This window comes from Microcaecilia unicolor, chromosome 9 (genome assembly GCF_901765095.1).
Source record: "Microcaecilia unicolor chromosome 9, aMicUni1.1, whole genome shotgun sequence".
NCBI classification, from domain to species: Eukaryota; Metazoa; Chordata; class Amphibia; order Gymnophiona; family Siphonopidae; genus Microcaecilia; species Microcaecilia unicolor.
In genome coordinates this window covers 90,805,354-90,831,895 of record NC_044039.1, presented here as the reverse complement: position 1 = coordinate 90,831,895, position 26,542 = coordinate 90,805,354, and the positions used below count along the sequence as shown (strand labels likewise).

General features: G+C 43.5%; 1 protein-coding gene across 1 annotated transcript in view; it reads left to right on the top strand.

The window, feature by feature from the left end:
- The window catches only part of ABCC9 (ATP binding cassette subfamily C member 9), a 454,126-nt gene that overhangs the window by 247,838 nt on the left and 179,746 nt on the right, over positions 1–26,542 (top strand). Inside the window, 1 exon segment of the mRNA XM_030214004.1 lies at positions 1,345–1,429. Coding sequence (XP_030069864.1) covers positions 1,345–1,429 — 85 coding nt within the window.

Genomic DNA, 26,542 nt, shown 5'->3' with positions numbered 1-26,542 from the left:
TAAGGAGAAGGGGGTGGAAGGAACCCTGTTAGGAACTGACTTGAACTTGTTAATGTCAGCTTCAGAAAGGAGAGAAAGCAGTAGAACCAGAGGAAGGGACAAGAAGACGTGTAGGGTCCTGTTTACTAAGTCGCGCTGTAGGCGCGTAAACTTTTTAGCATGCACTAGAAATTAGCACGCGCTAATGCTAGAGACACCCATAGGAATATAATGGGTGTCTCTATCATTAGTGCACGTTAAAAGTTAGCGCTCCTACATTGCGGCTTAGTAAACAGGGCCCTTATTTTTATTAATGCAGCTTAATAAGGCATTTGTCCTGTTTGTCCTAATTAGATTGTAAACTCTGTCGAGCAGGGACTGTCTCTTCATGTTCAAGTGTACAGCGCTGCGTACGTCTAGTAGTGCTATAGAAATGATAAGTAGTAGTAGTAAGTATTTGTTATAAAGCAAAGTTGAGGGATATGTGCCACTACAGTAATTGTTTTTCAGGATACTGTGATGTGTGTTGAGAGGTTGACCAGATTCAAGTCTACTATAATGGCAAAGTTTAAGATACGGGATAATGCAGCTTCATTTAAAAATGTCAGTGTTTCCAAGGTTTCCATTAGTGTGCATGTGGTTTACGTTGATGCAGGATGGACTGTTTTTCTTAGAAATCCATTATCAAGTGCACTCTAAGGAATTATTTAGGAGTATACCAAGCACTACTCACACCTATATGCCTAGTGCCCCCCATGTTAATTCTGCCCCCCCATGAAAAAATGTCAGCTCAGGCTAAGCCCCTGTTTTATCTAAACCAGAACTTTTACTGATCTTCTCTAAATCGGTTGATATTTGAACAATGGCAAAGCATATAGTTTGTAGCAAAATTATATGCAAAGTCTCTCCTCTAGATCACTCCTGTAGCAGTTGAAATATTCCACTCCTTTACTCCTAAGCTCAACTACCAAGGTGGCAGAGGTCACAATGTTCACAGCGTACCCTGTGCTCAGAAGATCATTATCAGTGCTGTAGTTAACACTTGCAGTTTAACAGGCAGTTAAGCAGAGACCCAATGGCTCTGCTTGCAAATGTCTCTTTTAGATATAGGTGCCTGGTATAAGAGGCTTGGGGAGGCAATTAAGTATACAGGGTACTGTTTATGAGTGGTTTAAGTCCTATCTGAATGGTAGATCTTTTTTTTTTTATTTTTTAATGTGAATATTTCAAAAATCCAAACAGTCTCACTGACGGGAGTTGCATTGACCTTAGCTTACTGCACTGGGAGTCAGGGACACTCTATTATTTTCTGTTTTCCATTAACAGCATCAGTTTAATGGTTCTGAATTTGCTTTAATCTTGCAGGTACAAATCTGTCACAGATGCTTGCTCTTTGCAACCTGACATTGACCTACTACCCTTTGGAGATCAGACAGAAATTGGAGAACGGGTAAAGAAAAATAAATTCCTAATTTTTATTAAATGAAAACAGAGACCATATTACAGCCTTTCTTAACTTGTGGAAAAAAGTGCAGTACGTTTAGATATCCACAAAATAGTAAAGAATTGTTTCCAGTGGAAATGGAAAAAAAAGTCAGAGAATGCAGTTCCATTTTTTTTAATGCATCATGTTTCCTACAATTGTTTTTTGCTGTTTTTTAAAATCATCTTTATAAGGTTCAGTGCAAATACAAACATTCATAAAAATGAAGGAATACAGCCAAAGTGCAAACCAACAATTTTGCAAAACCCTAATGAGCATCCAACCCCCCTAAACCCAGATCCCCCTCTTATGGCTCTGTGTAGACCCTTCAATTAAAGGTGAATCAGGCATTAAGCAGGTGGCTTCTAGCCAATGATGTAAGCGAGGTCCAGAAAGGCTATGCAGTTCCATTGTTAGCAGTTCTATATTTAACCGCTTCTTGCATAACATTCAAATTGTTAAATGGTGCTGATTAAACAGCAAAGAACAATCAGACCTGGAATTTATGAAGCCATAGCCATTAGGCTAGATAATGTATCCTAGGACCCACATTTACCCACTCCTTGCAGGAGTGACTGTCTAGAATACTAGCACTTATGCACATAAGTGTATACTTATGTGCGGAAGAGCTATTAGGACATCTTCAAGCAGACACTTACCTCTTATTTCTATAAAAGCTGCCAAAACATGCGTTACAAGATGGCCGCCTGAGTACTGCTAGAGGAAGCGAGTGGTAGCTGGAATTTTTTTTCTTCTAAACAACATGCTACATACCAAGAGAAAAGGGGCGACGAAAAGCGCGTTGCCGAAGGCTATGGCGTTGACCCCAGTGCAGCAGTCACTCGATAGACTCTGGCAGAATATTCCACCAGTGACCGGCCTGGCGAGCCCGCTGTTGAGCCCTGATGGAGGAGCGTCGGCGTTCCTGGGCTGCGAGGTTTCCCTCACGCCGCCAGAGTTGGTCCCGCCTCCTTGCCCTGCTTCGGTCCGAGGGCCAGAAACCCCGCTGGATGCGGAAGGCGCTGCTGGTGGGATTTCGGTCGGCAAGGCACCTTGGAGATCGGACGGGGAGGACTTAGTGTCCCAGGAAGAACCGGGAGAGATTACACTGATGGTGTTCTGGAAGGCAGTACAGGCATTAACGTTAGCTGTTTCAAATTCAAGAAAAGAGTTTGCTGTAATAGTGAGTAAAATTGAAAAATTTGATCAATCTTTGGAGAAAATTAAGAACGATGTGGATGCCCAAATACAAAAGACACATGAGGAAATGTCTGGTTTAAAATCCTCAGTAACGGCTTTAATTAAGGAGAAACAAATAATTCATAGGAAAATCGAGTCAATGGAGAACTATAACAGACGTCTGAATTTGAGACTTTTGAACTTTCCCATTTCTCCTTTATTGAAAGCAAATGAGCTATTTTCAATGTATTTGAAGGAAATCCTGCAGTTGCCAGATTCAAGTTTACCTCCTTATACTAAAATATATTATTTACCTCAAAAGAAAGTTTCAACTGTAGATCCTGCAGGATTGTTACAAGGGGAGGTTCAGAAACCTCAAAATTTAACAGCATTCCTTGAAGACTCGAATTTTGAGATTACAGATCGAGGAACATTGTTAGTTCAGTTTGTATTTGAGAAAGATCTGAACCATGTGTTTAAATTATATTTTAAGAATTCTTCCAAACTGTTTTATGGACAGAAAATTTGGATGTATCCTGATGTTGCGAAGGCAACTCAGGAGAGAAGGAGACAATTCTTGGATTTAAGACAGAATGTAAAAGCTTTGGGAGCATCACAACTCGTGCACTTGGCACTTGCTCCCTTTCCCAGAACACACCACACTGAAAGCATCTTGAAGAAAGTTGGATTTTATTTTGGCCGCAGCCAGGAACGTTTAGCTTACAGTTCCAAACACAACATACGTCATAACATAATTAACGTTACACACACTTAACTACATATTATCATCTGTTAATAACTTGGGGTACACAGTTTTGAACCTCACAAACGTTTAGTATGCCCCCCAGGTTGCCGCACAAGCAGCCTGTGGGTTCCCTGTGCCAATTACCCGCACCTGTATAATCCTGGAGCATCCCGCTTAAGGATGCCCCGCCCTAATATCAAAAACTGTGTTCTGGCCCCCTGGCCGCCTAAGCCAGGAGACACGCTGTTCACATTTTTCTGCTGCCCCTCTGCAGCCTTACTGTTGCTTATGCTTATCACTTTGTAGGAGGTCTTTCTGCCCCCGTTCTCAGCATCTCATTTAGTACATTTCACATCCACCTGTTCCACTCATTATTTTATATACCTCTATCATGACTCCCCTCAGCCGTCTCTTCTCCAAGCTAAAAAGCCCTAACCTCCTTAGTCTTTCTTCATAGGGAAGTCGTCCCATCCACGCTATCATTTTAGTCTCCCTTCGCTGCACCTTTTCCAATTCCACTATCTCTTTCTTGAGATGCGGTGACCAGAATTGGACACAATACTCAAGGTGCGGTTGCACCATGGAGCGATATAACGACATTATAACATCCTCACACCTGTTTTCCATACCTTTCCTAATAATACCCAACATTCTATTCGCTTTCCGAGCCGCAGCAGCACACTGAGCAGGTTCAGTGTATTATCGACGACAACACCCAGATTCTTTTCTTGGTCTGTAACTCCTAACGTGGAGCTTTGCATGACGTAGCTATAATTCGGGTTCTTTTTTCCCACATGCATCACCTTGCACTTGCTCACATTAAACATCATCTGCCATTTAGCCGCCCAGTCTCCCAGTCTGGTAAGGTCCTTCTGTAATTTTTCACAATCCTCTTGCGAGTTAATGACTTTGAATAACTTTGTGTCATCAGCAAATTTAATTACCTCGCTAGTTACTCCCATCTCTAAATCATTTATAAATATATTAAAAATCAGCTATCCTAGCACAGACCCCTGAGGAACCCCACTAACTACCCTTCTCCATTGTGAATACTGCCCATTTAACCCCACTCTCTCTTTCCTATCCTTCAACCAGTTTTTAATCCACAGTAGAGCAGAAGTGTTGGTGCCTAAATGTGGCAGGGACACATGAAGTACCACATGTAAGTGGAAGCCCCTCCCATGTTCTGCCTCATAAATGCCCCCCTTGTAAATATGTGCTATGTAAGTTAAGGGCTAGATTCTAGGTGTCATAAAAAGCATGGTTCATAGGATAGCGCTTACACCTGGGAATGGCCATTTGCACCAACTGAGCCGTGGTATAAATGTACATGCCTAAATTAGGTGTGTATCTCTGTTATTCTATAACAACATGCGTACATGCTAGGAACATCCACCCATGACCCTTCCATTTCTGCACCCCATTTTTAGATCGTGTAAAATGTAGTGTGTGGATCCCTCGCCTATAGTCCAATTAAATTTAATTAGTGCCAATAATTGCTTGTTAAAAAGCCAATAGTTGGTGCAAATTAGCTTGTAATCCCATTAAATTGCACGCACAATTTTTGGCAGCTTTTATGTTATATTCTTCTTTATTAATTTTCAATTTTACAAGTACATTTATACCACGGCTCAGTTGGTGCAAATGGCCATTCCCAGGTGTAAGCGCTATCCTATGAACCATGCTTTTTATGACACCTAGAATCTAGCCCTTAACTTACATAGCACATATTTACAAGGGGGGCATTTATGAGGCAGAACATGGGAGGGGCTTCCACTTACATGTGGTACTTCATGTGTCCCTGCCACATTTAGGCACCAACACTTCTGCTCTATTGTGGATTAAAAACTGGTTGAAGGATAGGAAAGAGAGAGTGGGGTTAAATGGGCAGTATTCACAATGGAGAAGGGTAGTTAGTGGGGTTCCTCAGGGGTCTGTGCTAGGATAGCTGATTTTTAATATATTTATAAATGATTTAGAGATGGGAGTAACTAGCGAGGTAATTAAATTTGCTGATGACACAAAGTTATTCAAAGTCATTAACTCGCAAGAGGATTGTGAAAAATTACAGAAGGACCTTACCAGACTGGGAGACTGGGCGGCTAAATGGCAGATGATGTTTAATGTGAGCAAGTGCAAGGTGATGCATGTGGGAAAAAAGAACCCGAATTATAGCTACGTCATGCAAAGCTCCACGTTAGGAGTTACAGACCAAGAAAAGAATCTGGGTGTTGTCGTCGATAATACACTGAAACCTGCTCAGTGTGCTGCTGCGGCTCGGAAAGCGAATAGAATGTTGGGTATTATTAGGAAAGGTATGGAAAACAGGTGTGAGGATGTTATAATGTCGTTATATCACTCCATGGTGCAACCGCACCTTGAGTATTGTGTCCAATTCTGGTCACCGCATCTCAAGAAAGAGATAGTGGAATTGGAAAAGGTGCAGCGAAGGGAGACTAAAATGATAGCGTGGATGGGACGACTTCCCTATGAAGAAAGACTAAGGAGGTTAGGGCTTTTTAGCTTGGAGAAGAGACGGCTGAGGGGAGACATGATAGAGGTATATAAAATAATGAGTGGAACAGGTGGATGTGAAATGTCTGTTCACGCTTTCCAAAAATACTAGGACTAGGGGGCATGCGATGAAACTACAGTGTAGTAAATTTAAAACAAATCAGAGAAAGTTTTCTTCACCCAACGCATAATTAAACTCTGGAATTCGTTGCCGGAGAACGTGGTGAAGGCGGTTAGCTTGGCAGAGTTTAAAAAGGGGTTAGATGGTTTTCTAAAGGGCAAGTCCATAAACCGCTACTAAATGGATTTGGGAAAAATCCACAATTCCAGGAATAACAGGTATAGAATGTTTGTACGTTTGGGAAGCTTGCCAGGTGCCCTTGGCCTGGATTGGCCGTTGTCGTGGACAAGATGCTGGGCTCGATGAACCCTTGGTCTTTTCCCAGTATGGCATTACTTATATAACTGTGATCATGTACATCTTAGGTGTGCCAATACTGGGTTACACTGGTATTTTCTAGTGCTATGGTATTTCTCTAGTGAAATCTGGGGGCCTGGGTTCTGTTATACAGTAGAATAGGCTCTTATTTTATCGTGCATCCTTGTGGCACCTAAATGGAAGCACCAGTTGTAGAATTACCTCCGAAGGGAATAATTTTCAAATTACAATGGGTATTTGAAAAATCTACAGCACCTTTAACACACAGATTTTGCACTGATCAGTGGCGCACAGAGGGTGGGGCGGTGGGGGCGGTCTGCCCCGGGTGCACGCTGCAGGGTGGGGGGTGCAGGGAGCAGCCACGTGACTTTCAGCTCTGCCGATTCCCTGCTCCCTTTGATGTTACTTCCTGTTCCAGGGCAGAGGTAACAGGGAACTGGTGGAGCCGACAGCCACGCAGCTGCTCTCAGCATCCCAGGAAGTAAGAGGCAATGCACCAGGGGGGTGTGTGTCTTGAGATGATACACCAGGGGGATGATGCTGCACCCAGGAGTGGATGATGCTGCACCGGGGGGGGGTGGGGGGGGGGGGGGGGGGTGGGGGGGGGGGGGGATGCGCTGCATCGGGGTGTGCGCAGCAGCAATCTGCTCCAGTTGCCCGCCAACAAGGAACAACACTGGCATCGATTCTCAAAGCAGAGATGGGCTGTCATTTGCGATGACATGGGAACATCAACGACATATTCCAACTTGCTCCATGTTGTTAATGAATGAAAATGAGTCAAAAGAACCCATGATATTTTCTGTTGTTTGCTGGTAATAATGGGCACTCTTTTGAAAGCACACACTATTTGCAAATTGTGCACCCATTCAAACCATTGCATATGCATGAAAGACAGTGCAAGCATGTGTGCATTATTCGCTCATGCACAATCAGGAAAAGAGAGTGTGCTCTTCCCAAAAGAGTGAGCCTTCTTTGCAAACAGAGAACGCTCTTTTCAAGAGTGTGCACTTGAATTTGTTTTTGTGATGACAGAATATAAAACCAAAACAAATAAAATGAACACGACATGAACTGACTATATCGGTCTCAAAGCACATGCATACTTTTTCCTTTGAGAATTGCCAAGAGAAAAAGGACTGACACAGATTTGCATCTTTTTTTGGACAATATATTTCTCTTCTAAAGAATATGTATAGTTACAAGGGGAGGTGGGGGAGGGGAAAGTGTTCAGACAGTTGATTTAGGTGGATAAATAGCCATTAGCTTTACTCTTTGTTGAACTTAAACCAGTCACTTCCCCTCTAAGAATTCAAATGTACATCATAAACCTTTCTAGGCAGATGTCTGTAAACTGTGAGATTTATCATATACATTGTCATAATAATATAAATAAACTACCAGTCTGTAATTTCCTTAATGTTAGTACTTAGAATAAAAATGAAGATCTCCAAGGATCTCAAATTCTTCTGCGAACAGGTGGTAAAAGTTTGGGGAAAAATATGGACCTGGAGACTGGAATAACTATTAGATTCCTCTTTCAAATAGTTCCACAGCTAGGACTTTTGGCCAACTGAAAAGAGTAGCAACACAGAGAGCTGACCTCACAATTGATTAATTGGCCCAATCACAAAGATATTGAAAAATATATTCAGCACTGTTATCCATATAGTAAGTGGTTCAAGATATATAGAGAGCTTGCTGACTGGCACCAGCTCTATAGATAGCAGTGATATTCAGCCACTATCCATGTATCTATGCAGTTTTATAAAGGACAGCTAGTTATCTGTAGAGTTAGGTGAAATGCCCACGCTCCACCCAGGAACTATCCAGAGAGTGCTGAAGTTGTCTGTAAGAATTTTCAGTGGCACTAATCTGCATAGAGAGCAATTCTTTAAAGGGATGCTCAGTTTTAGGCACCAAGATGGTGCTTATCTGGACCCTATTCTATGCAGGAAAATAGATGCCCGCTTTCCTTTATATAATACTAGCACAGCAGTGCAAATACACATGTATAATTTAGATGTAGCCACATGCCAGTCATACAGCTTACTGAACAGCTTAGATTGCTAACACATGTAAAGTATAATATTCTATCATTTCTATGCATAATTGTGCATTCCCTCACGCTCCGTTCAGACTCTGCCCGTGTGTATGTACACTTTCAAACTATGTGCATCACATTTAGGCACCATTTTATAGAATAGTGCCTAGCTAGGATATTGGCATTTATATGCTTATTTGCACACATATGTGCATGTATGACATTATTCTGGTCATTTATGCACATCGTTGGTTCCTAAATATTGGTGCTGTCTTTATAGGATTAGCTCTATGGGGCAACTGTATAACTGTGCACCTCCAGTTAAGCATCTCGAGGATATGTAGTAGAAGACTCTTCACTGATGTCATGTGGATGTCCAGGTTCCATTATAGGGTACTAGTGTAACCTGTTTTCAGTGCGTAACATTTGCGTACCTGCAGTTATACCAGTGTGAGTGCCTAAATGCAGCAGAGTCTGTAAATTAGGTGTTGTAACACTATGAGTGAGTGTTGGGAGTGGGCTGGTGAAATTTCACAGCTGGACAATAAGGAATCCTTGGGCCTGTTCCCTCACAAGGTCGAGACATAGGATAGGAAAACCACTGCAGTTCAGAAAACACGGTATTAAGCAGGCCTCCAATGGCAGGCACAACACAGTCTGTGACTGCCGGGGGTTGCCACGCCCCAAACACAGTCTATAAGTTCTCAGGTTTCCTCCAAGTTCCAGGTCTGGTTCATGGGTGTAGTTTGGTTCATGGACGTAGTTTGACTGTTTCATTTGGGGGGGGGGGGGGCAAAGGATGGGGTGGGGCATATTAGCATATTCATTTGCATATATATATATATACACACACACACACACACACACAAATGAATATGCTAATAAGAAAGAGCTGGCTTTTTTGCGAATAACAATAATGAATATGCATGAGATATCTCATACATATTCATTATGGTTATTCCCAAAAAAGCCAGCTCTTTCTCCCTTCCTTTCTTCTTTCCTCCTTATCCAGAACTTCCTCTTCCCCACCCCCTTTCCCATACCATGCCAGTGTAGACCTTAGAAATGCATAAGCTCTATATGTAGATCCTTCAAGAGGTAGTGTGTCATGATTTAGGCTCTACACCCTTTCTGGTGTTTTGATGCCACCTCAGTAAGGCCAACACACAATCTCTCCACTGCAAAACACTATACACAAATTGTGTTTGGGGGGGCAATGCCGCCCCTCACCCCCCCAAGCTACGCCCATGATCTGGTTCCAGCCAGACCTCAAAACAAAACTTGCAAGATCCAGTCTAACAGTACCAATGGTTTACCTCAGCCAGGTCGTGATAGTGGAATAGGAGCTTCAGCAGCTTACTGTGGGAATTCAAGTCTTCCTTCCCTGGATCTCCTTAACCTCAGCCTGACCCTGTCTTTTATGGTTAAATCTGTTTATTCAAGAGATAACAATACAATGTACAGGGCTATTAGAAAATACAACTGAGGAACGTTGACCATATAACATGCAATCGATAGCCACTAGCAGTTTAAACAGTTTTTCTTTTATATTTTGAGTCCCCCCTTCCCCCCCATCCTCCCCCCCTCCCCCCCCTCCCGTCCCCAAAGATCAATTATGGATATGGAGTCAGATAGTTCTTAATCAGCCCTCCATCATATGAGGCTACACAGCATTAAGTTCATTGCTAGTCTACAAAACATGCCAGTGTTTTAGGATAAACAATTCCGGCTATCCTCCGGGGTTCACCCCGTATGGAAGCTCATAACAACATAGGTCTCGAGGATACATAGGCCAGGACATCATTAATTTTTCCATTATCTCTTTCCACTTATCACAAAACCGTGTCGCTTCCCTTTTCTCTGCCACCGTGCCAGGGCAAACCCATCCATTCAAACTTTAAGAATTCAAAATTCTACTTCTAGCCACCTCTGTTAATGTGTCCCAAAAAGGGGCCCATGTCAGGCAAAATAATTCCCCTCTGGGTGAGGCCAGGTCGCCCACGGCTCTACGTTCTAACGAGCATAAAAAAATCATTCTCGCTCGCCATTGAGACAAAGTTGGTGAGTCTGGTGTAATCCATAGGTGTAGGATGACCTTCTTACCCAGTAAAACCGTTTTTTGGAGGAACGGGCGCAACCCTTTAGGTGTTCTTTGGGCCAAGTGAAATTTATGGAATAGTAGCTGTGGCTTTTTCTGCCAAGTAATCTTCCACATTTCCAACACATGGCAGCACACCTGAGTCCAAAATCTGGCTATTCTGGAGCAAGACCAGAACATGTGGCCCAGCTTTGCTGGGGAATGACCACATTTCCGACATCTGTCTTCCTGATCCATATGGGCTCTCCATGCTCTATGTGGAGAAAAAAACATTCGAGACAGGAATTTATACGCCGTTTCTTGCAGCGCCACACTCTCTGAAATTCTGGGAATGTCTAGAAAGCATGCCCTCAAATATTCAGATTGAACTTTCACTGGAAGTTCTTTATTCCATTGTGCAGCCAATTGATCATAATCATTCTCACCTAGTTGTTCCCGTATTTCCGAGTGGTAGTATTTTAAGGGGACAGACCCCTGAGCATCCAAAGCTAAAAGAGACATCAGTCGACTCCATATTTGGGGACTCAAATGTATGGGTGGGAGAGATCGTAAATAGTGTCGTAATTGAAAGGAGGCAAAAAAGTCTGTACTAAGTGTGCCAAACTCTCTATCTAACTCCTCCATAGTTTTTAAAATGCCCTCTTCTGAGTATAACTGGTGAATATACCTGATACCACGTATTTCCCAATCTGAAAAAAGCTTAGCTGTGTTACCCGGGGGGAAATGACCGTTGCCTCGTATCGGTAGTAGCGGGGTACACGTCGCACGAAAGCCGAATTTGCGGCCCAACCATCGCCAAGTCTGTCTTAGTGGAGACACCACTGATGTGAAATACCGGGGCGTATTTACTGCCCCTGGTGCCGCATGTAGCCATGAACTAAAATGACGGGGAAAGAACACTTTGGTCTCCATACTAGTACACGAAAAGTAACTCGTGTTACGAAACCAGTCCGAAAGGTGTCGCATATTACTAGCCACAGAGAAAAGCTTTAAGTTTAGGAGTCCCAGCCCCCCTTTAACTCTAGGGAGATATAATTTAGAGACTGGTAATCTTGATTTTTTCCCCTTCCATAGGTATTTGGTGACCACCCTCGTCAACATCAGGTCTTCTTTATGTTTAAGAAACAAAGGTAACACCTGCAGGACATAAACCCATTTTGGGACCAAAATCATATTGTAAAGGGCTATCCGCCCCATCAAAGAGAGGGGCAGAGTTGTCCACGTCTGCAACGTCTGTCTAGTTTTCAATTTAAGAGGGTCTATATTAAGGTTATATAGAGAATTCAGGTCGGCTGTCAGCCATATGCCAAGGTACTTCAATTTACCCTCTGCCCATGACAACGGAAATTCCCCCTCCCAAGCCGAACGGATCCGGGTCTGGACAGGTAATGCCATGGATTTACTCCTATTCAGAGAAAGGCCCGAGTAGGAGCCAAACTCTTCCAGAGTACTAAATAAGTGGGATATAGAAGACTGAGGTCTTGTCAAAGTTACCAGCATATCATCTGCAAAAGCTAGAGTTTTGAGTTCCTGTGAATGTAGTCTAATCCCCTTTATATCTGGATCCCTTTGGATAGTGCGCAACAAGGGCTCAAGGTATAACAAAAATAGTATTGGGGAAAGCGGGCAGCCCTGCCTCGTGCCACATGATATAGGAAAGGAGTGTGATCTCAAACCATTGACCAATAAGGAAGCTTTTGGATTAGCGTATAGCGTTGCTATTGCATTAAGTATCCATCCTCGGAGGCCAATATATTCTAGAACAGAAAAAAGATAATCCCATCGGACCTTATCAAAAGCCTTTTCCGCATCAAGGCTAACCAGCAACAATGGTTCATTCTTGGTAAGGCTCTGGGCAATAGCTAAACATGCCTTCCTAACATTGTGGCAAGAGTGTCTTCCCCGCACAAACCCCACCTGACCTTCTCCCACTAAACCTGGTATTAAGGGGGACAGGCGCTCAGAGAGGACCTTCGCTAGAATCTTTAGATCCACATTTATAAGTGATATAGGTCTGTATGAACCTGGATTTTCTGGTGGTTTGCCTTCTTTTGGTATTAGGGTTATCAAGGCTTTCGTTAGATTCTCGCCTAAATCCCCCACATTCAATGGATTCATCAAAAAAATCTAGAAGGGGGCCACATATTTGCGGGAATAACAACTGGTAATATTCAGCTCCAAATCCATCCGGGCCCGGGGCTGACCCTCGTTTTAATGATTTCACTACTTTTTGTAACTCCTTGGCCCGTATAGGCATGTTTAATTGCTCTAACACCTCAGGGTTGAGGCGTGGCATTCCAGAGTCTGGCAGGTATCTTCTATGGATGGGCCTAAAGCGGGTTCTGGGGCTGTGTATAGGTTTGCATAATATTGTTCCAATAACCGCACTACCTCCTCTGGATTATTCACTTGTGTACCCTCTGCGTCTCGGAGTGTTGGTATGAACCTGTTTCCTCCCCAGGTCTTGTTAAGACGGGCCAGCAGTTTTCCCCGATTTATTACCATGTTTGTGAAAGGAGAAAGATCTATGAAAGAATTGTTTCTTTGTTTTCTCATGGATCATTGTGTTAAGGCCTGCCAAAGAGGCTAGCATAACCTCCTTGGTCTCTTTCGAGGGGCGCGCTATGTGTGCTCGTTTCGCTGTTTGGTATGCGGTTTCTAGATGCTGCACTCCCTTTGCCAATCTTTTCGAGCGGGCACACATATAGGCAATTATATCCCCGCGAATCACCGCTTTGGAAGTCTCCCAAAATAACCTAGCCTCCCCCACATGACCCTCATTTGTGTCGTAGAAGTGAGACCATCGTTGTTGTAGGTAATCTTGAAAGCCCGTATCATCTGCCAGATATCTGGGAAACCTCCAAACATGCTGGCGCAACCTAGTTGCTCCCAACTCCAGTTCGATCCAAATCATTGCATGATCTGAGACCTCCATCACTCCTATCTCTGCACGTGGCACTTGGGGGAACAAAGCTGAGGATATCAATATGTAGTCTATTCTCGACCATGAACTATGTGCTCTTGATAAGTGGGTGTAATCTTTAGATGTAGGATGTGTCAACCTCCATGGGTCTATGAGATCCAAGGCAGTACTCAAATATCCCAACCCTTTACCTGTCCCAAACGCTGTGCTTACTTGCGGCCCCGAGCGATCTTGTAACCCATCCATGACTTGATTAAAGTCCCCTGCCACTATCCATGGAGTGTGTCCGTATTGGATTCCTAGCCGGACTAGATGTTGGAAAAAAGAATGATCATATACATTAGGGCCATAGACATTAAGCAGAAAAACTTCCTGCCCCATTATGTTTAGATGTAAGAGTATATATCTGCCCTCCCTATCTTTGCAAATTAACTTTGATGTGCATTGCATGTGTTTGTGTATTAAAATTGCTACTCCTCCTCTTTTGCTTCCAGAGGAAGCAAAATGACATTCTCCCACCCAGCGCTGTTTAAGTTTTTGATGCTCTGCGTCCGTTAATTTGGTTTCTTGAAGGCATGCTATTCCAGCCTGGTGGCGCTGCAACGCTGTCAAGATTTTTGTGCGTTTTATTGGAGAGGAGATACCAGATACGTTCCATGATATCAATCGGGGGGTTGATGGTTTAGCCATCACCTAAGACAACCCGCTTACAGATATTAAATAACTTTTGCACTCTTAAGGCTCCTGGGTGCCCAGCCCTCACCCAGCAGCCTTGCTTTTGTAACAGAGGTGGCATATAGACATTTCTCAGTAGTCTCACCTTCTTACCTGCCCCGGCACGGCCGCAGAGTTCACCTGATTTTTTTTTCACTCTCCCAGAGCCCCGCTGTAGGGACGGCACCAACTCCGTCCAACTGAACTCCACAATCCAATCTAGATAATGTCTGATTTTGTGTCTTTCCCCTATTCCCTCCCCCCCCCCACATTACTAATCCTAGCGCAGCCCTTCCCTTCTCTCCCATTTCTCCCCTTCTCCCCTCCTCTAGCTCTACCCTCTTCCCTACACTATTCCCCATTTAATCGCACCTAGGCCTACTTCACCAGACGCAACCTAAATTAAGCCGCGTCCGGTGTGGGGTCAATGGGTGCCAGTAAAGCCTCGTTCTCAGTCAAAACTAATTAACTTTAACCAACTGCCGAACTTCCCTCCACCCTCACCAAAGACTCAGTCAACAGGGCAAAACATCCCTTGTATAATTCAGTGTATCCGTGAGCCCAGGGACTCCAGTTTACACCTATTCTTGTTACAGTCTTGGCTTTGTCTCTCCATCATCTGGGCGCCTCCCGTCTTACAGCTTGTGCGAGATCTCCCAAAAACTTGATCGTTTAAACCAATGTTCCAACTGCTCAATAAAGTTCCAACAGACAACTAATCATTCTGGAGTGGCGTAATCCAACAGGTGCTTGTGATCACCTCAAACATATCATCACGGTCTTGCCACAAAGGTGTTTTAGTCAGTCCGCTGGTCTTGTGTCTTGCTTATTCAGCCATTCTGCGGCTACCTCCGGTTTAGTGAAGGCTTTCCAAACGCCGTTGTCCATTATTTTTAAAGTAGCTGGGTATTGTAACATAAATCTGCACTTTTTATCCACCAGCCTAGTACAGACTGCCGAGAACGCCCGTCGTTGTGCTGCCAGTGCCGCCGAGTAATCTTGGAAAACGCGGATGAGGGCGCCATCATATTTAGTGGTATCTCTGCACCCTTTGTATGTTCTTAAAACAGCAGCTTTTTGTGAGTAGTCGTGAAATTTTGCTATGACCACCCTAGGGCGTTGCTCCCTCGCTGGTCTAGGCCCCACTCGGTGGACCCGCTCAAGTCGGATCGGCCTCCCCTCTCCCGCTTCAGGGAAGGTCGCCTGCAACCAGGTTTCGAGTGTGGTTTTTAAACTGGCATCTGACAAGGATTCTGCAAAGCCCACAAAGCGAAGATTGTCTCGCCTAGAGCGATTCTCCAAATCCTCTATTCTCTCTGAGTAGTCATGTACCAGGCGGGACAAGCGTTCCAGCTCGCCAGAGTGTTCTTGGTGCCCCTCCTCCACCTCCGCCACTCGGGCCTCCAACTCACCCGTGCGTCGCGAAAGTTCTGAGGTCACCGCCGTTATGCCCGCTATTTGCGCTGATAGTTGGTCAAATTGTGGAGCTAGTGCCCGCACAACCGCCTCCGTGAGTTCCGGGATGAGCGCCTTCGTATTCTGGCGGGGAGAAGAAGGCGCCGGCGAAACCGGCGCCATATTGGATTCGCTAGCCCTTACTTTATCTTCCTTTTTCTTTCCGCTTTTCGCCGTTTGAGCCATCAAAGATCTCGTTATATACTTGTCCATACATTAAAGAAGATGTTTTGTGCAGCGGGAGGAGTTCTCAAGGGTGGAGACCGCCGAATAATTAGGTTTTTGAACGAGGCTTTGAGCAGCTAGAGTTAGACACGTCCTCTGCCGCTCACTGCATCACGTGACCCCCTCTGACCCTGTCTTTTAAATGACCCGATATGGGATCTGTCCCTCCCGACACACTTCCTCCCGGGGCAGGCCCAGTGCTCTTAAGGTGGTCCAGGCTAGTTAGAGAGGGACTTTAAAGTGTTCTATAAATCCTCCTCAAAGGTGTTTAGCTGGGAGCCACGCCTATGTCCCACCCATGTGCACATCCTCTTGCATTTACACACTATAGGGGAATTTCTATAAAATGGCGTTCAAAATTTGTCACTGAAAAAAATTGGCGCTGAATGGTATTCTATAATGAGCATTCTGGGATTACTACCACTTAACATTTCTAAAGCGCTACTAGGGTTACACAGCGCTGTACAGTTTAACGAAGAAGGACAGTCCCTGCTCAAAGGAGCTTACAATCTAAAGGACGAAATGTCAAGTTGGGGCAGTCTAGATTTCCTGAATAGAGGTATAATGGTTAGGTGCCAAATGCGACATTGAAGAGGTGTGCTTTGAGCAAGGATTTGAAGATGGGCAAGGAGGGGGTTTGACGTATGGACTCGGGGAGTTTATTCCAAGCGTAGGGTGAGGCGAGGCAGAAAGGGCAGAGCCTGGAGTTGGCGGTGGAGGAGAAGGGTACTGAGAGGAGGGATTTGCCCTGTGAGCGGAGGTTTCGGGTAGGAACGTAAGGGGAGATGAGGGTAGAGAGTTAATGAGGGGCTGCCGATTGAGTGCATTTGTAGGTTAGTAGGAGAAGCTTGAACTGTATGCAGTACCTGATAACTCAGGGCAAGTTCTTTCTGTGGTCCTGCTTGCCCAGATTGTGATCCGGCCACTGGTACTGAATACCAGCGATGTCTGAATAACTTCCGGGTACACCTTGCCTCTGCTCCAGGGCTGCCAGGAGAGGGTCAGGGGGGCAAAATTCCCCAGGCCTGGCCTCCAAGGCGGTCCCAGTGCAAGCCTGTTTATAAAATAGTATATAGCACCAGGATTCATGCTCAACTTTGGGCATGAGGAGTTACTGCAACTGAATCCAGGTGTAAATCTAGGTGAACATCCTCTGAATTCTATAACGCCCCTGGCCTGCCCATGCCCCTCCAATGGCCACACCCCCTATGCAGATCCATAAGGAAAACGTGTTGTTCTATAAATAGATGCGTAAGTGTGTTTGCAAGTGGATCTGACGTTTTTGCCTCGTTTCAATTTCTTGCATCCGTTATAATGTTTTTTTGCACCAAAAGTTCAGCGTGGATTGGAAGTAGTGCCTAATGTTCGGCATCATGTATAGAATTTCTCCCTATATGGATAAGTACTTTTGAACATTGGGCCCTACATTATTGAGCAACAGGAAAAGGCACAAGTGTGGGCAAATTATAGGGGTTCTGGGGGAAGGGGGGAATACCTCAAGGCCTTCACTGGAATGATAACTAAGAATAAAAATATAAACATTCTGACAAAAAGTACAACTCATACATGGAGTATCTTTAAGTTAAAAAAAAAACAATAAACTTTTATTTGGTGACTCCTCCAAAAGAAAGTATATACAGGCTTGAAACACTAGTAACAGAATTTTAAACTGGATACAGAATTTAACTGGAAGTCAATGATGATCCTTCAAGTATACCATTACGTGATCTGATTTTGAAAGATGGCATAAAAGATGAACAGCCAATTGTTTGACGCTGGATTGTTGGTATAAATGAGGGTGTCTTTGGCCCTGAGATGCATATTGCCTACATTTTGTAGGATTTTAAAACAAGCTATGATCATCTAGCCATTTCTTAATCTGATCTAGCTTCCAGGACAATGCCTCTTGAAATAAAGGGTCCCAAGAATCACGAGCTATTATCAATTGAATATCATCTTCACAAAAATGTGCATTTCAAGATCCTGAATGAAAAGTGCTAAGGCAGAGATAAAATGTTACAGGATTGGTGCCAGAATCAGTTTTGGAGGCTGTATCTTGCCAAAGTTGTAAAAAGACTTAAATCAGTTTAGAGAAGAATGACCCAAATGATATATGGTCTGTGCTAGGAAATATATGGAAAAAAAGACTTGAATATGTATACCCTGGAGGAGAAGAGGGGCAGGGAGCCTGTGATATAGACATTTAAATGATTAAAAGTAGGAACAAAACAACCTTTTCCAAAATGGAGACATGGAATGAAGTTGCAAGGAGGGAAACTTAAAAACAACATCAGGAAATACTTTTTGATGGAGATGGTGGTAGATGCTTATGTTCTTATGTATTTATGAATGCTCTTCCGTAGGAACTGGTAGAGTTGAAAACAGTGACAAAAATTCAGAAAGGCATGGGATAAACCCAGAGGTTCCCTGTATGACATGAAGATAGAATAAAAGTATAGAGCATTTCCCCTCGCATTAAAACTTAACTTTCACACTTAACAAAATAAAATAAAAAAGAGGCATAACCCTAACCCTAAGATAAAACGTGTGTGTGTGGGTGGGGGGGGGGGGGGGGGGGGGGGGGGGGGGGGGGGATAACCTCCATGAAGTTGCAGGCACAACCCTGGCCACCTTTCTGGGCAGACTGGATGAGCTAGGCTGGTCTTTTTCTGCTGGATTTTACTGTGTTACTATGTTCTTCTTTATGTCAGTCTTTATGTCCTTGACAGTCTATCTGTTCTATGACTCTGGCTTGCCGGGAAGGGCTCAGGGTTTTGATTCTGCCACATACCTTTTCACTTACGAGAAGTGCATTTGTGTATCTGGCATGAATCACTTCCCCTTCTTCGGGAACATCATTTTTTATTGCTTAACTCAGTGCCTCCAGTGCACTTTTCTCAGTATAATCCGACATCTTATTTATTAATGCTTATTCGTTCCTAAACACCTGTACTCTGTCATCTGGGGGCTCTGCTTACCCTCATTTCCCTAAACATGATTATTTGCTTCTCCCTTGGTATATTCAGTGTATCTTGACTTAAATCTCTTATAATCCTAGGGTTGCCCACCTATAAGAAATGCCTACTATTTCTTATAGGTATCCGAAGGAAAGCCTTATTAATAGAACCCTTCCTATGCTCCCTTTTAGTCTCTCCTTAAAACACTGGAATGATCAGCCTCAGGCTTCATAGTTCCTGCCAATATTCTTACCTGCTTCCCATTTACAGCCTCCCTTGGGTTTGTTAATCAATAGTGTTTTCTAACCCCTTGTAGCTGGAGATTCAAGAACATACCTCTTTGATTTACCTTACAACGAATCCTCAGCTTTTGGCTTTCCTTATGCTTAGTCCTTACCAATATTTGACTGTTTATTTCATTATTACCTTTTTTGACTGATGCCTTTCTTATCTGGGGCATTCCCTCTGCACTTATTGGTACACCTTCCAAATCTAGCTGCTTTTCTGGCTTTGTTATTTTAATGATCCCCAAAATCTCCTGTTTCTAATATTCACCTACTCAGTACAAGATGAGTCCTTTTCCTTCAGCTCTGTTTGTCTTTCATTCATTTTTTTCCCCTCTAGTTCCTGTTGCTGTTAGTTCACTCTTTTCAATTTATCCTGTACTCTAGTGGTTCCCAAACCTATTCCTGGAGGCACCCCAATCAGTCAGGGTTCCAGGATATCCACAATGATAATTCATGAGACAGATTTGCATGCAGTGGTGTCAGTGCATGCAAATCTTTTTCATGAATATTCATTGTGGATAGCCTAAATACCTGAGTGGCTGGAGTGCCTCCGGGACCAGGTTTGGGAACCACTGCTCTACAGCAAACTTCCAGATTATGTGCTTGGAACCAAACTATGATCATAGGTCCTCACTTCTCCATGATTTCTTTCTCCCATATACCTAACCAGCAGACATATTTTTCTCTGAGCATCTGCTCTTCAAGCCTCTGTTTCAGCACATATGTATATGTCTGCAATTTCTTGGCATATTTATCTTCCTTATGCTACTTCTGCAGTTTATTTCTTTATGTTACTGTGCCAGCGTATTTCTGCTGAGTCATTTCCAGTAGTTGGCCTGGGGTATTCTGGAACTAATTGCATCTTCAGTTCCAATATCTCATACATTCACTTATTGCTTTACCCTCTGAATGAGTTCATGACTCAGAGACTCTGGAAAGCTTGTCCACTAGTCTATCAATTCTCCTGTATGCTCTGTCTAAGCCTTTTTACCCCTATTATTTTACCCTGATGATCTCATAATCTATCTTCTAGTTTTCTCTGTGGCTTTTCGCAATTCTTTTTTCCAACTCACAAATCCAAAAGTCCATACTTTGCTTCTGACCGTGATCCCTGGGATTGGCCATGATATTACAGTCACTACCCAAGGTGCTGTTTATTATTATTTGTTACATTTGTATCCCACATTTTCCCACATTTTGCAGGCTCAATGTGGCTTACATATAACCGTTAACGGTGTTAGGCGATTTCGGGCTGAACAAATACATAGTATGAATGAATACAAAGTGATATTGTGGTATAATGAGGTATATGTATGGTAGGAAACAGTAGGGGGGAACTTAGAGAGGGAAAGGGGGAAGAAGAATCAGATAATGTCCGTTACGGTCTTTGGTTGTATTGTGTTGCAAGTGACCGGTATTTTTATGTTATCGTCACAATGGTCTTCCTAGGCACTCTGTACCTATCTCATCTTGAAATTTTCGTTTTGTTGATTACCACCAGGTACCCAGTATCTCTTACTTGCTTTAAGAAGTTTTCTAAATAGTATTGTATTGTACTGATCAGTGATCCTAACTAAGGTTCATGATGCAATATTTCACTAATTCTACTCAAGCCAGATCCTCAAGCATCAGAGACACCGTGTAATGAATTTCTCTAAATTGCTATGGAAGGAGCTATCTTGTTTCAGTAGAGGATTTGACCATCTTGGAATGTATTTGATGAGCTGGCTAAGATAAGTCTCACTTTCACAAAGTCAGTTCCATAAGTCAGAGGCTGCAAGTGGAAGAGCACCTCTCTTTCTGATTTTTGTGCTCGACCAAGTCTGAGTTCTCCATGGGCTACATTCAGGATCTGCAAAGCTGTTGAGGGTTATGCAGTCTGACTCACATGGCTTAGCCTGCAGTAACTAATTCCCTTAGCAGGTTGGTCTATCTCAGTTGTCAGCATCTGATTAGAACTATTTTGGACTGGCTGGAGAGTAGGAGTAGATGAATGGAAACTAGAAAGTGAAAAAAGGACATTACTTTTGCTTGGCAGCTCTTCCTCCTGTTCCTCAAACCCACCACCCCCAAGGCCAAAAACAGTCTGCTGAATATGTGCAGAGAAGAGAGAGGAGAAACAAATTCTGAAGCCAATCAGGATGTTTCCCCTGCTATATCAATCAGGATCTTCTTAGGCAGGTACCCTTCTTGGCTGTTCCAAAATTAGTGCAAACTATTTCAATCTTTAAGTTTACTGTGACTCTTATTAAGAGCTGCTTACATCTAGATGACTGCTTCAAGACTTGATGGCTATCAGCCAGAAATCTTGGAGCAGCCCTATTGGAAAGACTGGAGATCAAAAGATGTTTCACGCCACAAGCATGAGAACAAGGCAGAATTAGGTATTTATAACCCATTAAAGTAGCAGATAAAGCTTTGGAAACAGTGCACCGTGTTGAGACACATGAAGTAAATCAGAAAAAGGTTGATATTTAAAAGCTGTTGTGTGGCTAAAGTTAATCATCTTTTTTTCTAGATGTACAGTGGTATGTAGCTAAAAGCACTATTAAGTATTCAGCTAAATCTTCTCATATAAATTTTATATGAGTAGATTTAGGGCAGTTGTGTGGACACAGTTGTCCATACAGTTTAGCCAAGTAGTAATGCACATGCCACTACACCACAAAATTTAAAAATCCTGCCCCAGAAATGCCTGAGCTGGCCCCTTTCTTACCCAGTTAAATTTGGACGGAAAGAAGTTTACATACAAAGCTTTAGATAGGTAAAATTAAATGGGGGAAGAGGAAGAAACATCTGAACAGATAAGTTATATCTAACTAAAGCCCAGGTAAATCAATAAAATAGAATGACCTGAAACTTTTTACGTTGAGAAACATCTGGGTCAGGAACAGAACTTAGAGCGTGGTGGTCAATTGAATTCATTTTGATGAAGGTTGTGTAAAAAATGCTGCACTTCTTTTTTGTACTTGGTTTTTTTTTAATGTTATATATCTTCTTCATTGCCTAACTACATAATCTGCACAATTCTCTTCTATCTCTAGCTCTATTCATTTTAATAATTAATAATTACTGCGGCCAGACTCATATTTGGAAAAACTAAATATGAAAGCGCAAAACCCTTAAGAGAGAAACTTCACTGGCTCCCACTTAAGGAACGTATTGCATTCAAGATCTGCACGATGGTACACAAAATCATTCACGCAGACGCCCCAATCTACATGCTAAACCTCGTGGACCTACCTCCCAGAAATGCCACAAAATCATCTTGCAAATTTCTCAACCTGCACTTCCCCAGCTGCAAAGGACTAAAATACAAGCTGATGCATGATACCACCTTCTCTTACATGAGCACGAAGTTATGGAACGCACTACCTAGAGACCTGAAAACAATCAACAAAACAACTATCTTTCGCAAACCCCTCGAGACATATTTCTTCAACAAAGCCTACAATGAAAACCCAGAACCTCACTAATCCACTTCTGTAAACCCACCGTCTACTATACCTAATAAATTCCTTCCTTCTTCTCTCTACTTTCTTCCCTTAATTAATCTCTGCACAACAATAATTGTACCTGACATCCAGGATTAGCTGTGTTAACAAAACTATGTAAGCCACTTTGAGCCTGCAAATAGGTGGGAAAATGTGGGATACAAATGCAATAAATAAATAAATAGATAGATAGATAAATAAATAAATAAATATTTGAAACCACCTAGATGCTATCACTGATGGGCAGTATATCAAAATCTTAATAAACTTGAAACCTCGGTGCCAAGGCCAGCTTTAACAATGTCATTATTACTGACATTACAGAAGGGCTTGAGGGGGAAATATGCTTGTGTAGTGACCCCCTCATTGGTTGGGACTAAAGGTCACCACAGAGATGGGCACATAGAGGCATATTTTCAAAGCACTTAGTCTTACAAAGTTCTATAGGTTACCACGTAACATTGTAAGTCTAAGTACTTTGAAAATGAGCCCCATAGGGTTCCTTTTACAAAGGCGTGGTAGCATTTTTAGCACATGCTAAAAATAAGTGTGTGCTAATGCTAGAGGTGCCCATATATTCCTATGGACATCTCTAGTGCTTAGCGTGCACTAATCATTAGCGCGCATTAAAAACACTACTGCACCTTTGTAAAAGACCCCTTTAATCAATAAATGGTTTCTATGGTCAAAATTGCACTTCAGTTCTCCTACCTTTTTTTCTATGTCACAAAGACAAGTAAAGGGTCTCTTGCTAGTAGAACTTATATTTTTAGGTGGCATAATAGCAATTGGCAATAGTAATGGAATAAGGACTTGAGACCATTATGATTTTAAAATAAAACTTCTTTTAATGGGCATTCCAGGAATGCACAAGCATATACAAAAGAAGAATTATGAAAACCAAAAGACAAACAGTCCATTAAAATAAAGTAGCGTGGAGGGGCATAATCGAATGGCACCGTCGAAATAGATCGCCAGCGATCTATTTTGGCGGCGGCGCAACAGCTGGCCATAACCGTATTATCAAAAAAGATGGCCGGCCATCTTTTCTTTCGATAATACGGTTTGGCCCGGCCAAATACCAGTGTTCGCCGGGTTTGAGATGGCCGGTTTTGTTTTTCAGCAATAATGGAAAAAAATGCCAGCTATCTCAAACCTGGCGAAATCCAAGGCATTTGGTCATGGGAGGAGCCAGCATTTGTAGTGCACTGGTCCCCCTGACATGCCAGGACACCAACCGGGCACCCTAGGGGGTACTTCTAAAAATTAAAAAAAATATATACAAATACCTCTCAGGTGCATAGCTCCCTTACCTTGGGTGCTCAGCCCCCCAAATCCCCCAAAACCAAATCCCCACAACTCTACACCACTACCATAGTCCTTTTGGGTGAAGGGGGCACCTACATGTGGGTAAAGTGGGTTTGGGGGGGGGGGTTTGGAGGGCTCAACACTTACCACCACAAGTGTAACAGGTAGGGGGGGGGATGGGCCTGGGTCTGCCTGCCTGAAGTCCACTGCAACCAACAAAAACTGTTCCAGGGACCTGCATACTGCTGTCAGGGAGCTGGGTATGACTTTTGAGGCTGGCACACAGGCTGGCAAAAAAGGTTTTTATTTTTATTTTTTTTAGTGTGGGAGGGGGTTGGTGACCACTGGGGAAGTATGGGGAGGTCATCCCCCATTCCCTCCGGTGGTCAGTTGGGGCACCTTTTTGAGGCTTGGTCGTGAAAATAAAAGGACCAAGTAAACCCGGCGAAATACTGATTAACGCCACTTTTTTTTCCATTATCCGCGAAAGCCGGCCATCTGGTAGCCACGCCCATGCCCGCCCATATCCCACCTTCGCTACGCCGCCGACACGTCCCCTTGAACGTTCGCCAGTTCGGCGATGGGAAAGCGGCAACGGTGTCAAAAAAGCAGCTTTCGATTATACTGATTTTGCCGCACTGGAGATAATGCACTGTGGAGTTGATGCAGAAAGCTATGCAGTAGAGCTGGCTTAAACGCGGCTTCTACCATGAAATTAGCAAGGCAAAAATATCAAGCTATGCAGTATGAAATGAGCATACAAATTGTGGCCATGTGAAAAATGTGGCAATCTGAAGCTCATTGCAAAATGTCACCCTTCCTGTCAGAGATTGAGTGGTGATTGGCTCAGGCACCGACAAGAAGGGTGACATTTTTTAAAAGCTATCAGTGGTCTGCAACAGCCCCAATATCCCTTCCCTCCTGCCTGACCTGATCTGACCTGACCCCGCTACCTCCTTCCCCCTGGTGTCTAGTGGCACCCCTTCGACATCACTAGTACCTTCCCATAACATGACCAACACCTCCCATTCCCCTCTGGCAGGAATGGTCCCCCTCCCTCTCTCTGACTTTAAATTACCCTGGTGTCTAGTAGCACCCCCACCAAGTGTATCTTAACGAGAGACAGGAGTGATGCCCACTCGCTCAGGCCTCCGACGCTACCATCTTGAAAATTTTAAGTCAGGGGAAGGGAGGTTGGGTCAGGAGGATGGGAGGGGGGCCACTAAATGCCAGGGATTTTTTTTTTAAGTTGTGAGGAAGGAGAGTTTCGGTCAGGGCAGGGACAGGGGGACAATTTTTAATTTTGCAGGCAGAGTCAGGTCAGGAAGAGGGAAGGGGTTACTAGACACCAGGGATCATGAAGAAAGCTATGGGGGGGGGGGGGGGGGGCGGTAAAGGTGGGACAGGTTGGGGGGAGGGAAGGGGTACCGCTAGATATCCTCAACCAACCCTTCTTTGCTGCCATGAATGTTGCAGAAAATTTCCCGCATTTCAGCAGAGTATTTAATGGCCTCAAATACATTGATTTTAATAGAGTGTGTGTGGTCATGTCTTTTCGGCGCTCACCTCCTTTTGGCATTGCTTGAGAGGTAATGTGGGCATACAGCCTACAATAACCATGTGGTTATACTCACAGTAGCATCGGCCCCTGTGTTCCTCTGTTTCTATCTGGGTGGCCACAAGGTTTCCATGCTTTTATCCCTTTGTGGTCCCTCTAGCTTTCCTTTGTTGGTTTGTAATCCCTGAGGAACTAATGCAGAAAGCTTGTGTTACAGCCGCGTGCAGATGGCTCAGCACACAGTTTCTAATGCAAGTTCAGCACATAATTTCTGCACGCTGATGCAGTAAATAAATTGTATGCAAATCAGAGCCATGTAAAACTTGTATACTAATGAGGGATAGCACATCAGAAGCATGAACATAAGATTGCATGCTGATGGCAGCTAGTTCTGTGCACATGTCCAGCAGAAGAATGAATCAACAAACATCTGCGCATGTGCCAGGATGCTATTCTGTGCATAAAATTGTTTTCAGTACTGATATTTATGCACAGAATAACATTCTAGCACATGTGCATATGAGCTCAAGACTCAGAACCATCACCTACCTCATTCCACCTTTTTTTTGTATTCATGCTTTTTATGGAAGCCACAAAAAGAGTGAGGCATTAAAGCTCCTGCATCGTGGTCAGCCTTAAAGTCTTCCATACACTTTTCTGCATTGAGACCAAATACCTAATATGTCCACATTACTATTGTTTTTAATAGTCTGTGCACTGGTGTCTAATGCATAGCTTTGTGCAGGATTATCTTCTGTGCACAATCCTTCTCTGAACCATGCATCCAGAAAATTGTGCGCAGATATCACACAAGCGTTCTGTAGTTTGCCTTGTTCAATAGGTTATTGGACGAGACCCTATGTGGATGTTTTATACCTTGCTGCTTAAGATGTAAGCATCCACCAGATCTACTGCTTCCAGCACACCAGATCCCTTCCCCAACAGGGATTATCTGTTGCCAGGATCTTCAATCCTTTGCTGTTTCTTACTGAGAATCAGGATCCAGGCTTCCCCATGGCCCTTCTTCCTTGGGGCACAATGTGCCTTAGGGGGCAGTTGTAGGTTAGATTGGCAAGCACTAATCAGTTCAGTATTGTTAGGATTATTTCTTTCTCCTCCAGTGTGCACTGGGGGGAGCTG